The sequence below is a fragment of the Poecilia reticulata genome, chromosome 13, assembly GCF_904066995.2.
Source record: "Poecilia reticulata chromosome 13, P_reticulata-male-v2, whole genome shotgun sequence".
In the NCBI taxonomy this organism is placed as follows: domain Eukaryota; kingdom Metazoa; phylum Chordata; class Actinopteri; order Cyprinodontiformes; family Poeciliidae; genus Poecilia; species Poecilia reticulata.
The window spans coordinates 34,005,597-34,022,721 of record NC_088842.1 but is presented as its reverse complement, the minus strand read 5'-3'; the positions used below and the strand labels follow the sequence as shown (position 1 = coordinate 34,022,721).

Below are 17,125 nucleotides of genomic sequence, written 5' to 3'. Positions count from 1 at the left end.
GTGTTTCTGTCTCTGGACGTGTTTCTGTCTGTGGACGTGTTTCTGTCTCTGGACGTGTTTCTGTCTCTAAACGTGTTTCTGTCTCTGGACGTGTTTCTGTCTCTAAACGTGTTTCTGTCTCTGGACGTGTTTCTGTCTCTAAACGTGTTTCTGTCTCTAACGTGTTTCTGTCTCTGGACGTGTTTCTGTCTCTAAACGTGTTTCTGTCTCTGAACGTGTTTCTGTCTCTAAACGTGTTTCTGTCTCTGAACGTGTTTCTGTCTCTAAACGTGTTTCTGTCTCTGGACGTGTTTCTGTCTCTAAACGTGTTTCTGTCTCTAAACGTGTTTCTGTCTCTAAACGTGTTTCTGTCTCTGAACGTGTTTCTGTCTCTAAACGTGTTTCTGTCTCTGAACGTGTTTCTGTCTCTAAACGTGTTTCTGTCTCTAAACGTGTTTCTGTCTCTGGACGTGTTTCTGTCTCTAAACGTGTTTCTGTCTCTAAACGTGTTTCTGTCTCTGGACGTGTTTCTGTCTCTAAACGTGTTTCTGTCTCTAAACGTGTTTCTGTCTCTAAACGTGTCTCTGTCTCTAAACGTATTTCTGTCTCTAAACGTGTTTCTGTCTCTAAACATGTTTCTGTCTCTAAACGTGTTTCTGTCTCTGAACGTGTTTCTGTCTCTAAACGTGTTTCTGTCTGTGGACATGTTTCTGTCTCTGGACGTGTTTCTGTCTCTAAACATGTTTCTGTCTCTAAACGTGTTTCTGTCTCTGAACGTGTTTCTGTCTCTAAACGTGTTTCTGTCTCTGGACGTGTTTCTGTCTCTAAACGTGTCTCTGTCTCTGGACGTGTTTCTGTCTCTAAACGTGTTTCTGTCTCTGGACGTGTTTCTGTCTCTGAACGTGTTTCTGTCTCTAAACGTGTTTCTGTCTCTGAACGTGTTTCTGTCTCTAAACGTGTTTCTGTCTCTGGACGTGTTTCTGTCTCTGGACGTGTTTCTGTCTCTGAACGTGTTTCTGTCTCTAAACGTGTTTCTGTCTCTGGACGTGTTTCTGTCTCTAAACGTGTTTCTGTCTCTAAACGTGTTTCTGTCTCTGGACGTGTTTCTGTCTCTGGACGTGTTTCTGTCTCTGGACGTGTTTCTGTCTCTGGACGTGTTTCTGTCTCTAAACGTGTTTCTGTCTCTGGACGTGTTTCTGTCTCTGGACGTGTTTCTGTCTCTAAACGTGTTTCTGTCTCTGGACGTGTTTCTGTCTCTAAACGTGTTTCTGTCTCTAAACGTGTTTCTGTCTCTATGTCTCTAAACGTGTTTCTGTCTCTAAACGTGTTTCTGTCTCTGGACGTGTTTCTGTCTCTAAACGTGTTTCTGTCTCTATGTCTCTAAACGTGTTTCTGTCTCTAAACGTGTTTCTGTCTCTATGTCTCTAAACGTGTTTCTGTCTCTAAACGTGTTTCTGTCTCTGGACGTGTTTCTGTCTCTAAACGTGTTTCTGTCTCTATGTCTCTAAACGTGTTTCTGTCTCTAAACGTGTTTCTGTCTCTGGACGTGTTTCTGTCTCTAAACGTGTTTCTGTCTCTGGACGTGTTTCTGTCTCTAAACGTGTTTCTGTCTCTGGACGTGTTTCTGTCTCTGGACGTGTTTCTGTCTCTAAACGTGTTTCTGTCTCTAAACGTGTTTCTGTCTCTAAACGTGTTTCTGTCTCTAAACGTGTTTCTGTCTCTGAACGTGTTTCTGTCTCTAAACGTGTTTCTGTCTCTAAACGTGTTTCTGTCTCTAAACGTGTTTCTGTCTCTAAACGTGTTTCTGTCTCTAAACGTGTTTCTGTCTCTAAACGTGTTTCTGTCTCTAAACGTGTTTCTGTCTCTAAACGTGTTTCTGTCTCTAAACGTGTTTCTGTCTCTAAACGTGTTTCTGTCTCTGGACGTGTTTCTGTCTGTGGACGTGTTTCTGTCTCTGGACGTGTTTCTGTCTCTAAACGTGTTTCTGTCTCTGAACGTGTTTCTGTCTCTAAACGTGTTTCTGTCTCTGGACGTGTTTCTGTCTCTAAACGTGTTTCTGTCTCTAAACGTGTTTCTGTCTCTGGACGTGTTTCTGTCTCTAAACGTGTTTCTGTCTCTGAACGTGTTTCTGTCTCTAAACGTGTTTCTGTCTCTGAACGTGTTTCTGTCTCTAAACGTGTTTCTGTCTCTGGACGTGTTTCTGTCTCTAAACGTGTTTCTGTCTCTAAACGTGTTTCTGTCTCTAAACGTGTTTCTGTCTCTGAACGTGTTTCTGTCTCTAAACGTGTTTCTGTCTCTGAACGTGTTTCTGTCTCTAAACGTGTTTCTGTCTCTAAACGTGTTTCTGTCTCTGGACGTGTTTCTGTCTCTAAACGTGTTTCTGTCTCTGGACGTGTTTCTGTCTCTAAACGTGTTTCTGTCTCTAAACGTGTTTCTGTCTCTAAACGTGTCTCTGTCTCTAAACGTATTTCTGTCTCTAAACGTGTTTCTGTCTCTAAACGTGTTTCTGTCTCTAAACGTGTTTCTGTCTCTGAACGTGTTTCTGTCTCTAAACGTGTTTCTGTCTGTGGACATGTTTCTGTCTCTGGACGTGTTTCTGTCTCTAAACATGTTTCTGTCTCTAAACGTGTTTCTGTCTCTGAACGTGTTTCTGTCTCTAACGTGTTTCTGTCTCTGGACGTGTTTCTGTCTCTAAACGTGTTTCTGTCTCTGGACGTGTTTCTGTCTCTAAACGTGTTTCTGTCTCTGGACGTGTTTCTGTCTCTAAACGTGTTTCTGTCTCTACGTGTTTCTGTCTCTGAACGTGTTTCTGTCTCTAAACGTGTTTCTGTCTCTGACGTGTTTCTGTCTCTGGACGTGTTTCTGTCTCTGAACGTGTTTCTGTCTCTAAACGTGTTTCTGTCTCTGAACGTGTTTCTGTCTCTAACGTGTTTCTGTCTCTAAACGTGTTTCTGTCTCTGACGTGTTTCTGTCTCTGGACGTGTTTCTGTCTCTGGACGTGTTTCTGTCTCTGGACGTGTTTCTGTCTCTAACGTGTTTCTGTCTCTGACGTGTTTCTGTCTCTGGACGTGTTTCTGTCTCTAACGTGTTTCTGTCTCTGAACGTGTTTCTGTCTCTAAACGTGTTTCTGTCTCTAAACGTGTTTCTGTCTCTATGTCTCTAAACGTGTTTCTGTCTCTAAACGTGTTTCTGTCTCTGGACGTGTTTCTGTCTCTAAACGTGTTTCTGTCTCTATGTCTCTAAACGTGTTTCTGTCTCTAAACGTGTTTCTGTCTCTATGTCTCTAAACGTGTTTCTGTCTCTAAACGTGTTTCTGTCTCTGGACGTGTTTCTGTCTCTAAACGTGTTTCTGTCTCTATGTCTCTAAACGTGTTTCTGTCTCTAAACGTGTTTCTGTCTCTGGACGTGTTTCTGTCTCTAAACGTGTTTCTGTCTCTGGACGTGTTTCTGTCTCTAAACGTGTTTCTGTCTCTAAACGTGTTTCTGTCTCTAAACGTGTTTCTGTCTCTAAACGTGTTTCTGTCTCTAAACGTGTTTCTGTCTCTATGTCTCTAAACGTGTTTCTGTCTCTAAACGTGTTTCTGTCTCTGAACGTGTTTCTGTCTCTGGACGTGTCTCTGATGTCTCTGAACGTGTTTCTGTCTCTGGACGTGTCTCTGATGTCTCTGGACATGTTTCTGTCTCTGAACGTGTTTCTGTCTCTGGACGTGTCTCTGATGTCTCTAAACGTGTTTCTGTCTCTGGACGTGTTTCTGTCTCTAAACGTGTTTCTGTCTCTAAACGTGTTTCTGTCTCTAAACGTGTTTCTGTCTCTGGACGTGTTTCTGTCTCTAAACGTGTTTCTGTCTCTGGACGTGTTTCTGTCTCTGAACGTGTTTCTGTCTCGTCCTGCAGCTCTGTTCAACCTGATTCCCGTGGGGCTGAGGGTGGTGGCCATCCAGGGTGTGAAGGCCGCCCTCTATGTGGGCATGAACGCTGAGGGCTTCCTCTACACATCTGTAAGACTTTTCAACACTTGACATGTTTTCATTACGCTGGAAAAAATTAGACTAGGTAAAGGATTAAGGAGTACGGGAAGCCATTTCTAAATTACAGTCAAAATTTAACAATAATTTGGGTTATTTAGCCCAAAGTCAGAGGGGAAATGGCATTCATTCATATTCATTCATAAATGTTGCAGTTTGAAACTAGATATGTATGAAGCTAAATATTTTATTAACTAATTTGCTAAATATTTAACATCTAAGATAAATATCTAGCTAAACATCGAGTTAGCGATATTAATATAGAGCCTGAAATTGAAATTTTAGCTAGCTAGATACATATTTAGATTCAAATTAAGTATTGAATTATTTAGCAAAATTTTAAGCTAAATACTTAGTTGGCTAACTAGATACTTACCCAATATCTAAATCTTTAGCTAAACGTTAAACATCTAATTATATATTTATATATATATATATATATATATATATATATATATATATATATATATATATATACATATACAAGTCCTAACAATATACATTGAAGTCTGTTGGTGGAATGAGACAAAATGTGGAAGGGAAATGTTCTGCTCTGATTGGCTCAACTGCTCACCACCTGTTATATCCTGAGGCCTCACACACAAACACAAACACAGAAATTTGTGTTTCTACCCATATTAGATTAGGACTTTGTATTAATTTCCAATCATTTTAATAACTGCATTTATGACTAAACCCAAACAACAATTAACCTAATCCTGTAAATCAGTCTGTATTTCGATTTGGTCCTCTTAAGGCCCAGTGGCCTTCATGGCAACATAAACAAGTACACACACACACACACACACACACCTGTTTTTTGTGTGGAGGTTAAACTTGTTCAGCAGGCTCACTTTGGCTTCAGGTCACCATCAGATATTTGCAGAATGAGGTCAGTGTTGCTGTTCTGCCCGCTCCATGGGAGACAGACACAGATAAACTCTGCGCTAGACAATCAAAATGTTTAAAGTTAAGGTTTTACTTCAGGGACTAATCACAGCATTTTAAAATAGTTTGTGTTTGTGGTTGCAGTTCAGCTTTAGATGTATGTTGATCAAACCCTGACATACCGAGTGCTGCAGTACCGGAACATGACATTAGGCCAAATGTTAACCAGTAGCTCTGTTACTAAAAATCTTCAAAACAAATTATCTGCTTCAAAGCTTTGTTAAATTCACGGTAAGAATCCTGTTAAACTATTCAGTGCACTGTAATGAATAGGTATTTGTCTTGCACAATGCTCTTGCTAACATTTCCGCCTTTGACGCATTCAAGTTACTTGCTATTGTTAGCGATGAAGGGAAACATAGGGTTAGGGATTAGGGATAGGGTCGAGTACCAACTTTACAGCACCCAGAAAATAACAGAAACAGTCAAAGGTGTGAAAACATTTGTGATAATCTATCATGTTACGGAGGTTTATTTTGGCTAACGTTACACGTAGTGACTGTTCACAGTGACGTTACCTAACAGTGGGTAATTTGTGTCAAATAAAGAGAAAATAACTATTTGTAAACTTAAAGAACAAACATTTGAAACTGAAAATCAATTTTGAAACAAAAATTCAAAGCTACTTTTGAAATTCGCTTGGTATTTTTGGTTTCAGATTTTCTTTTTTTTCAGTTTCAGAATTCTGGCCCTGTTTGGCTTGGCTGTAGAATCATGACACGCAATATGGAGCTAAATTGGGACCATAAAGTTAGCTCAAAAATTTGTTTTCTAAACAAAAAAATTGAAGAAACTTTTGAAACTGAAAAAATCTGCAATTGAAAGAAACAATCTTTAATCTGAAAAATACTTTCAGTTTCAAACATTATTTTTTGGGAACAAAAACTTTATGGATCCTATTTAGTTCAATGTACTTAGAGTGAATATTTTAAGTTTATAATAATTAGTTGGATTTCGTGTAATTTAACCACTCTGTTACACATGAGTGTTAAAACTGAAATGGAGGTTTGACTTGCTAATTAAATGGATTATTTACATAAATGTTATTTTTTGTAACTTGATACATTTGTATTTGTCAGACCCAAAACCAGCAATGTTTGGATGGCTTTTTGTTTAGTAGTTGAAGTAAAAACAAAAGGTTTTTGTGTGTCTCTGTCAGGATATTTTCACACCAGAATGTAAATTTAAGGAGTCTGTGTTTGAGAACTACTACGTCATCTACTCGTCCACCATATACCGGCAGCACGAGTCGGGCCGGGCCTGGTTCCTGGGTCTGAACAAGGACGGCATCATTATGAAGGGGAACCGAGTGAAGAAGACTAAACCCTGCTCACATTTTGTCCCCAGACCCATTGAAGGTGAGCAGACGTTGTTTTCCTTCCTGAAGAAGTTTAGTCACCTTCCTTTCAGTCTCTTAGGATTCCCAGGTTACCGGTAAGATTTAGCAACAGCTTCATTTGGTGTTAAGTTCTGCCCTGTCAGAGCCAAATTAGATGTTATTTGGATAAAAATCTAATCCAAAAAGATGGAGAACCAACACTCCAGGAGTAACTCCAGGCCACTGAAAGATTAAAGTGTAACTAACCCCCCTGTAAAAGCTAAATCCACCTCCTGACATTTGTTTTTTAATTCCAGCAAAGTGGGCGGAGCCAAGATATACTGATGGGCACTGATCAGTGCCCAGATCAGCGCGGAGGGGGTGTGGTCAGGACAAGGGAGGCACTGTTGCCAACTTGGCAACTTTGTTGCTATTTTAAGCAACTTTTCAAACCCATCTAGCAACTTCTTCATCAAAAAATTGACAAATTTAGCGACGTTTTGATTGACACTCACCACCAGGGGGTGCTTGTCTGAGTGAGATGGTTTTACACCTGAATGCAGCAGGTGTAAAACCTGCTGCATTCGATTTGTGTACTGGTGTAACCAGTACACAAATTCAATTGCAGTAGCCACTGGTCAACCAAAAGAGGAAGCACTGAGGTTATTATTAGCAAAATAATGCAGTAGTAGACAAATTTACGTAAAATGTCAAAACAGAAGCAAAGATAGAACCCCAAATAAACCATTTAAACAGTTTACCAGCAAAACAAATCCCAAACAAATAATAAAAAAAGATTTGGGGTTAAGTTAAACCCTTCACTCACACATTTATTGGATACTATCTGTTTTCTAAGTAGGAGAAAATCCACTTTCAGTTTAAAATTCAGAGTTCTTCATTTTTCAGAGGGTGGAGACATTAACCTTTCCTATAAAGACATTGAAGAAAAATGTCAACATATCTTCATCGTTACTGTGAGCAAATCCTATTTGAGAATGTTTCATGAAGCTCTTCAGTCCGATGCTCTACAGGAGCTTCTTTGAGGTCAAGGTGAATCTCTAATGACGCAGCTGGAGCTTCAATAGGAAACCTGAGGCTCCGTCTCTGCTTTCAGCCGTTTGCTGCTATCACCTTCTTCATCCCTGTCCTCACCCTGCGGCTCTGCTGCCATCACTGTTTCCCTCACCTGCAACCTCAGTTCAGGTTGAAGAGCCTTCTGCTAATGGTTTTATTGTTTTCCTTCAGATTAAGCAGCTCTATTTCATTCCAGCAGGTCAGGAGCAACTGAACTGAGTTCTGGGATTTAACTGGATCAGCATCAGGAACAGTTGGTTCCACGCTGGTTCGATCATTTCATTGGCTGGTTTCTGCACCTGAGAGAAGTTTGGTTTTCATAGCTTTTTGACAATTTACTTTTCAGATGGGAAATATGCAATTCCTTTATGAAGTTTGAAGGAATGTTAATTTTACAATTTTACCAAGCTCATTGGTATGAAAAAAAGAAACCTGTTTCTATACATTATTTATACAATATAGTTCAATTCAGTTTATTCGTGCAACGCAAATTCACAACAGATGTCGTCTCAAGGCACACAAAAAAAATCTCTTTTCACAATTTTTATTTTAGTTGCATTTTTTAATATTATTGCCACAGTCTAGACCAGTGGTGTCCAAACATTTTGCCCTGGAGAACAGACAAATGTAAATTTCTATTGTTCCACAAAATTCATTTAATTTAGGTCTCTTGAAAATGAAGCACTTAAAAAAACTCAAATAAGTTAATGATATTTAGGTGTCTGGAAAATGAGCCGTTTCAAAAATAAACAAAATTTAATGTTACCTAGCAACCCCATTGAAGCCCCTCCTGTTACCTAGCAACCCAAACTGAGCTGCAGCACATTTGGTCCCTATGTATGCGCTGCTGGAAAAGACAAGAGTTTTGTTGTTGCAGCCATTTTTATGTGCAAGTATAAATGTTGAGTTAGGGGGCATGGCTGGCAGAAGCTTATTTGTATTTAAAGTGACAGAACCCTAAAACAGCTCATTCTGAAAGAAACACACTAAAATCTCATCTAAGACTGATTTTATGCAAAAAAAATGTAATAAGAGTTATTTGTATACGCCTGTATAGATATCTCCTAACCTGTTAAGGTAAATGTTTTGCACTAGAAGTGTTAAGAAAATCTAGAGATCTGAGTGAAATTTGAATAGAAAAGCACCAGGAAGTGACTGCTGGGATTGATGTGTTGTTTTCTTGTCTCCTCTGCAGTTTGCATGTACAAGGAGCCATCTCTGCATGAGCTGGAGGAGAAGCTGCTGAAGTCGTCGCGGAGCCCGACACTGAACAGCGGCCGCGCCAGGAGCCTGGACCGACCAGAGCGGCGGTCCGCCAACTCCTCCACAGAGCGGGAGGCGTCATAGCCTGCAGCGCCCCCCACAGGAGGAGGAGGAAGAGGATGAGAACTCCCATTTTAACAATCCCTGTGTTCAGCAACTACAACCACACCGACCAACCGCCAAGACAACGATGATAAAGAAAACAATGTAAAAAGATTTTAAAAATCCGGGGAAATTCTTCTTGCTTGTGATGAAATATTTTAACGAGCAAGGGCATGGGGGAGGGGCTTGCTTGGAAATGAAAAAAAAAAAAAAAATCAGGACGTTGATGATTGAGATTTACATTTTATGCAAAGAGTCCTGCTGAAATAGTGCCAGGAGGCTAGCACACCTACTCCTCATCAACACATTGTAAGCATCATCATTTCTGTCACAATGATGACAAAATATCTGTGGAGTCGGGCAAGCGCTCCGAACTCTGAAGCTTTAAGCCATGTAGAAACTTCACTTCTCTTTGTTTTCTAATGAATGCTAAAACCTTCGCACTTCCCACACGCTTCTTCTTTTTCTCCGTGTTTTCTGTCGAATCAGACGGAGGATGTTCTGTTTCAGGTGCCACAACTTGTTTAGTTTCTTTGTTTGAAAGGTCAGGGACTTGTTCTGGGTTTAGTCACAGACACTGCCGATTCAAAAGTCCGGTGAGGTAATGGTACACAGGAACTTCTTGGGTTGTCCGGACTGGACAACTTTCTCTAAGCAGAGTCAGGAGAGGGCCATATTTCGCTGTCAAGATCTGCTCATTTGTTTGTTCACTGCAAACTACACAAAGTCCACTTTTCTGCATGTTTCAGATTGTTCAGCACTGTTAGAGTAATTTCTCTGCTCCCACACCTTTACCGCTTTGAAACTCTTTCTAGGAAAACCATCTTCAAACACTTCGAAGTGTGGAGCTTTAACCTTTGAAACAACAACTTTAGTTTGCTTCTCGGAAGCAAAAATGAAAGACAACAAAGCCAGGTGCTCTTGATGAAATTCATTTGAAGAAAAAAAAATGCTAACAGATATTAGCTGGAACTAAAATGAAGAACTTTCCCACATTTATTAATGTGTTTGATAAATGTGATTTATTAATCACATTTATCAATCACATTTATTAATCACATTAAATAAATGTGATTATTAATCACATTTAATAATGTGATTAAATATTCTGTCAAACATTACTAAAATCACCATACAAGAAAAATGGTAAAATCATTTAACATTTCTATGTCTAAGTTTTTACCTGAATGGAAATGCATTTTGTTGGTAGGGGGCGCTTTCTGCATGTCAGTTGAAGTTAAAGACAAAAAAGTTAGTATGGAAACAAAGTTTTACCACAAACCTGGACCCTGAATTTAATGCCCAACTCACTGGGAAGAAGGTTCAGTTTGTGAGGACTTCAGGTCCTGATAAGGCTGGTGACCAGACTGGGTCCTCATGGCAACATAAAAACAAGAACACACACACACCTTTAGTTTTTCTGTCATCCTTGTTACATGAAATTCATTTCCAGTTAAATGTTTGTCTAAATATAACCCAAAAATTTGGACTTTAATACCATTGAGGTTATTGAGAATGCTGATGTTTAAGCCAGAAAAGCTCTCAATGAGGCAACAAAAAATAAGCACACACAGGTCTTTCTAAAAACTACATGAAGTAACGCAAAAATAACTGTACAAGACAAACATTTTCATTTCTCTGTCTGTGGAGAAGTAATTACATTTTTCAAAATAAAACAGGAAGTATATGTAAAGCTAGCTAAGGTCAATAAATGAAATGCGTTTTATTGAGCTTTGTTTAGATTACTTTAAGAACACCAGTCGACTATTTGCTGCTTCTTTGACCGGAAAGCAGACATCCCCCAAATCAGAAATAAAATGCAAAGATGTTGGCATGCTTTGAAATTATGGTTTTCATAGGAATTACGCTTTGTGAAGAAAGTGCTAATGCTGTGGGTGAAAGGTCAGGAGTGGGAAGAGCCCACTCCTGACCTTGAGTGTTCACACACGTCCCGAGTACTGACATAGTGTAGGAAGAAATTATTGCATGATTTATTTCCTAAGAGCACAGTGGTGCCCCCACAGCTGCTCGGGGGAATTTAAATGTTTTAAGTCACTAACAGCAGAGTTGTGTAATGGAAAACAGGCTCCACCCACTCTGTGACCTCACATATATGAAATACAATCAGAGTGCTATGGCACGCTGGGCTCTTATTGGTCCAATTTTAAAGTAAAATATAATCCATAGGATATGGAAGGAAATTATTGACCAATTAAATCTGTAAAGGAGGGAAGAGGGCAGTATTTTCTGATCGAACCAAAGGCAACCAGGTGATTTCAGGTTAAGCTGATAATCCATAACTCCTGGTGGAATGTGTCATTTACTGTTGTTTTATTTTAAATAAAAAATATTAGAAATATCCAATATTAAAAGCTGGCAGAAAAAGAAATTTTGTTTTATTAATTGATATAATTTTATTCAAAACATTTTGTAAGGATTAAATCTCTTCAATTTATTTTAATGTTAATCTTTTCATTTTATATTTTTATACTAGTTTACCCTAATATATTTCAAATTAAAATGTATTCATTTTTATTTTTCTCAAATATTAATTGTTTTTAAGTTTCTTAGGATCTGAACTATCTGTTTTTGGCTCGCAGCAAAAGATCATTTTAATTTAATGTCTTTAGAAGAAAACCAGAAGCATCTTGAGGTTGTGTTGGTTTTTCTTGTCGCTTTCACAGCAGCAGATGGTTGAGTGTCTAACAAACTGTTAATGTTATGGTGTGTTAAAGAAACCTGGGATTTCTAAGCATCAGTCCAAAAACATGACTGTTAGGTTAATTGGTTTCTCTAAATTGCTCTTAAGTATGCGTGTGTATGGCAGGCAGTTTTAGCATAAAATTTGTTTTGTCTGACTAACCTTACTTTCAAGACGTCTAAAAAATGTGTTTTAATTTGAAATAATACATTTTGACTATTCTGAATGATAATTTAAGATTTATGCATTTACATTGTGACTAATAAGAACATGAACTTTGTGAAATCTACAAGGGGTTCCCTATTATTCTCTGCCAAAAATGCACTTAAAAACAGCTTTAAACAGTAAAAGTACTACTGTAACCCATTCTCAAGGTGAAAATGGAGTATTTTCAAAAATATTTAATAGTTTTTTTTTTCTTTGAAATTTTGAAATTCTACGTAGATCTGGGACTTTTTGACTAGACAAAATAATTCTTCAGGATATAGTCTGAAGGTTAATTCAAGATATGAAATGAAAAAGTCATCTAGATTAAAAAAATGTCCCAGATATTTCTAATTTATTTGGATAAGTATTAAGTATTAAATTACAGTTCTAGATATAGGTAAGTTAGATTTGCCGAGTCATTATTTGCTTTCAAGATATCTGCAATGTAATTGGCATTAGTTGAAGATTACATGCCACCTATCCAAAAGTAATTTTAAAATAACTTTATTTAGAGTTATAGTCAGAACAAAAGGCGAAATTTTCAAATTTGTGATTAGTTATAATTTAATACGTCTGTCAGTAATCAATTTTGAATTGAAACCTGTAATCAACTTTATACTAAGTCTGACATAATTTAGTCATTAGTAAGTTAGAGAGATCTTAACTTACTAATATATAGATAATCTATATAAATAAACCGATTTCAGATATCTAGAATAAGTGTGGTGAAGCTGATTTTATGTTAAAACGGCCTGCCGTAGATGTGTTCATGATTGACCTCTGTGGTGTAAATAGGTTCAGAAAATGGATGAATGCATTCATAGATGTTTTTATATGGCTGTTTTTTTGGAGAGATTTATTAATGTAGTTTAAATAGAAAATGTATTGAAAAAAACCTAAAAGTTGTTTTTTTCCCGGGTTTCTTTCCCCACCGTGCTGCGTTCAGGCGTCGTCCGGGCGTCGGCTGATGGGAGGCGGTGGCAGCAGATTCAACACTGCCCTTCTTCTGCGAACAGCACTGCCCTGAAACTGAAGCTACTTTACTGCAACGCCATCTGAATTTCATAAAACTGAATCAGGAAAATTGCTGACAGATCGGAGAAACGTTTACATTTTAGCATCCAATAACCTCCATATTTGTTTAACTGTTGTGATGTTCAAGTCGTAGCACTGCCCCCTGCTGTTTGTTTTCTCCCTTTAACTCCTGACACCGACCTGGTTTCCTGAAAACAGGTCCAGATAGAAAAACAGGCATAGACAGAAAAAAAACTGGGAGTAATCTTTGAATTTTCAGAGTTTTTTTTCCTGTTTATGTTTTTACGATCTGCTGACCTGCAGCTGGAAACTCAACAAACTTAAGATGTTTGTGTTTTTCAGCGTTTTTAGGAAGCTTGCTTCCTCCCATCAGCCGAATCCGGAACAATAAATCTGTTTGGATGTTCTGTTTGACCTCTGACCCTTACGATCACAGTGGTCAAGAATCCTATGACTCTGATTGGCTGCCTGAATCAAATTTAAACCTGATGGAGGGAAATGAATGAACCAATCACAACCCACCATTCTGCCTCTGACAAAGTCTTCCACTTTAGGATTTTAATCGGACCGCGAGGATTGTAGAGACTGCTGACATTTCCCAGAGCGCCGGGGAAATTTTAGCGTCTTTTTCTGCCACATCAGCTGCTTCAGACCAAACAGAAACATGTCTTAAGACGCTTTCTGCTCTGAAGCATCCGTGCCTTCAGGTGACCGCAAAACATCACGGCTCAGACTTTAATGTATGGAAAACCAACAAAGCCAAAAAACATTATTAATGAAGAACTTTTTTTTTATTTGTTGTTCTGAGCTCATGTCTATAATCGGGGGGAAAAATCAGAGAGGAAAATTGCGCTTTTTTCAATTTTATTTCTTAAAATCAATTGTAAAAAAAAAAAATCTAAATTACATTCATGAAAGTATAAATCTTTGTTATAAATGTTTAGCTTTTCTTATTCATGATTAACTTTTCTTTTAAGTGTAAAATCTTTTGCACATTTTTTTTGTTTAATCCCGCTGATATTTTCGGTTTTTAATTTTAGTCCTTATTAGAAAATTTCACATTAATTTGTTGTATTGTCAGAAAACATAACGCCTCAACGTGAACGCTTATTATTCTGATGGTTATCCTGTCACCTGAAGGCATCGCTGCGGCAGAGCAGAGACTCTGTGCAGTGAAGTCTGTAATCCGTGAAGCGGTTCTGAAACTGTAGGGGGCGCTGGAATGAGCGCCAGCAATCAGTGATGAAATGTGGGAATCTGTTTGAGAACGTTTTTTGTGTTTGCTGATGTTTGCACCGTCATATAAGCGCATCATGTATTAGAAAATATCATCGCAAATACGCAGCAGGATGAAAAATAAAAAATGACAATAAAGGAAAAATAAAAAAAGGAACGACAGAAGAATGTCAGTGTCTTTCTTTTTCTTTTTAAATTTACAATCCAGTGGGTTTGAAACGTTGATCCTCTCTGCAGCTGGTTAGTTTCGCCTCCTGGTGGCAGAAACATGGAACTTCAATTTGAACAGAAAAAAGTTTTTAGGTATGGAAGTGCTTTGAAGTAACATCTTAAATATAAAAAGTGTATTTAAAATTAGACAAACACAAAAACTTTCACAGGGTGCATTAACATTTTTACATTATTTTAGCTCCAAACACAATTATCTGATTCATAATCCTGATATTATCACTTTGCATACATTACATTCATTTTTTAATGTATTAATTACTAGTAATAGCAATAACTAATAATAAAAATAATCAATAATGGTAACTGATTGTTACCATTCCTCCCCCGGAGGAGCTGCCGGGATGAGGCTCAGTGCCTCCAAATCCGAGGCCATGGTCTTGAGCCGGAAAAGGGTAGAGTGCCTTCTCCGGGTCAGGGGGGTCGTCCTGCCTCAAGTGGAGGAGTTTAAGTATCTGGGGATCTTGTTCACGAATGAGGGAAGAAGGGAACGGGAGATCGACAGGCGGATTGGGGCAGCGTCTACTGTGAAGCGGGCGCTGTACCGGTCCGTCGTGGTGAAGAGAGAGCTGAGCCAAAAAGCGAAGCTCTCGATTTACCGGTCGATCTACGTTCCCACCCTCATCTATGGTCATGAGCTTTGGGTCATGACCGAAAGAACGAGATCACGGATACAAGCGGCCGAAATGGGTTTCCTCCTCCGCAGGGTGGCTGGGCTCTCCCTTAGAGAGAGAAGCTCAGTCATCCGGGAGGGACTCAGAGTAGAGCCGCTGCTCCTCCATGTCGAGAGGAGCCAGTTGAGGCTCGGGCATCTGGTCAGGATGCCTCCTGGACGCCTCCCTGGTGAGGAGTTCAGGTCCCACCGGGAGGAGGGGAGACCCAGGACACGCTGGAGGGATTACGTCTCTCGGCTGGCCTGGGAACGCCTTGGGATTCCCCCGGAGGAGCTGGAAGAAGTGGCTGGGGAGAGGGAAGTCTGGGCCTCCCTTCTGAAGCTGCTGCCCCCGCGACCCGACCCCGGATAAGCGGAAGAAAATGGATGGATGGATGGATGGTAACTGATTTTAATAACTGCTGCTGATAATTTTCTAATGTGTAAAACACAGCAGTGGTGAATGGAAGCAGTTAAAAGTCTCACTTGTGAAGCACTACAAGAATTTAGCCATCAAAATGTTACTTTTAGGACACATCTGTCATCTTACCCAGAGGAACGTAAGTGTTCCCTCCATCCCTCACGGCGCCGCTTATGTGATGTTTTACATTTTTCAACATGATTCCCTCAGAAAAGAAAATCATGTTTTGGTTATTAAATGACTCTGTTTCTTTAATTTCCCTTCCATTCACAACAAATAATCAGGTGTGCAGAGAGGACCATAAGATCTAACCTTCCCTCCAACCAGGTCAAAGGTCAGGAAAAAGGCAGTCAACATCTCTGCAGATCACACACATGCTGGACATGAACTGATTAGACAGAGACCCAGGCTGTTTCTTTAACACGGTGAAAGCAGAGTAGCCAGTTACTCTCCTGTGAAACAAAATTAGCATTTGCAGCATTACAAGGTCCTTTTCTATTCTTTATTCTTTATTTTATGTGAGGTTTTCCTTTACATGTACGTCCTGTTCCTCTTATGTTTTACTACCTCTGTTGTGAGCGTGTTAAAACAAGATTCACATCAACACAAAGCTGTTCTTTCTTTCAACAAAATGAACAAATATATTTTTATTTTTTGTTATGTTTGGATGTGATTAAGCTGGAAGAAGTTTTTTTTATTTTTTGTTGTTGCTTTTATATTTGATGGAGTGAGTTGTGAGTTAAAAGCTCGTTGAGGTTCGGCTGGAAAACCACTCAGCCCGTTTCCACTTTGCAGAACGCTTTGTTTAATGTTCTGGTGTCCTAAAAGCTTCATCCATGTTTGATGAGGAAAGACAGAAAAACACGAGTCTGCTGCAGCTGAACGAGTCTGAAGGCTTCTGACTCTCTGCTGTTAAAAAATAACAGCAGGCTGTCGATCAAATTCATAAAATAAAATAAATGTAATATTCATGACTGTTCGTTCTTTACATATTTTGTAGCGCAGTCTGCAGGAGGCCTAGAAACTTTTGGGAACCTCTGGGTTCAATCAGAAAATAAGCACTAGAAAAAGTTTTAAATCATTTATTTTATTTTAGATTATATATTTAAAAAATATTGAATAACAGAAAACAAAAACTGTGATGAAAATATTCTTATTAAATAGCTTATGGGGTTAATTTTTTTTTTGTTGTTGCTTTTTTTTCTAATTTTCCCTAAAACCTCCTGATTCCCCCACAGCGTCCCCTGGTGGTCCCTCAATGGGCCGCGGGCCCCACTTTGCCTGTCATCGGAGAAAATTCATTTCTCAAAGTCATATTTTCGCCATGTTCGTTCATTCATAAATATTACAGTTTCAAACTTAGTTTGCTGAATGGGATCAACTCATTCTGGCTTTGAATGATTAAAAATGATCAAACTGAAATTTATCATAAAATTAAAGTTGTTTATTTCTGACATTTTCCTGATTGTTCATGATTTTTCAGAAAACCTTCAAAGTTTTTTGCTGATTCAATAGAAGCCAAAAAGAACAAATGACAGAGCAAAATCTGCGGGTTTTATTCCTGCGCTCATTTTATTCTTTAATCTAGCAGAGAAAGTATTTATGGCCTCCTGTCGTTACGCGGTAGGAACAGCAGGGGGCGACACCCGACCGGGAGGGAGCGCAGAGAGCCGCGATCGGCAGCAGCTTCTCTGATTTCCGTCAATAAACTGTTAATCTTTCCAGTTTCCGCTCAAACAGCAGGAAGGAGCTGCGTCTGAATGAAAAGCTGCTGATTTACCTGAAAGTTAGTCGGAAGGAAAACAGTAGATGTCAGGTTCTTCCTGCTTTTCCTTTGAATTAACTTCATAGATAGATTTTTACTTCACAGTGTGAAATCAACCCTGAGTGGTTTTATAGTGTGATTAAAAACACGATAAGACAAAATGTTTCCGGT

At 38.9% G+C, this 17,125-nt stretch overlaps 1 protein-coding gene across 3 annotated transcripts in view; it reads left to right on the top strand.

Annotated features, from left to right (window-relative positions):
* LOC103460077 (fibroblast growth factor 12) overlaps window positions 1–14,045 on the top strand; it is a 54,532-nt gene extending 40,487 nt beyond the window's left edge. For all 3 annotated transcript variants that reach the window (XM_081614177.1, XM_081614176.1, XM_081614175.1), the window contains exons 3-5: window positions 3,874–3,977; window positions 6,112–6,310; window positions 8,540–14,045. In XM_081614177.1, the coding sequence (XP_081470303.1) occupies window positions 3,874–3,977; window positions 6,112–6,310; window positions 8,540–8,691 (455 nt within the window). In that variant the 3' untranslated portion in view covers window positions 8,692–14,045. The remainder of the gene's footprint in view (window positions 1–3,873; window positions 3,978–6,111; window positions 6,311–8,539) is intronic.
* Window positions 14,046–17,125: the final 3,080 nt, after the last annotated feature.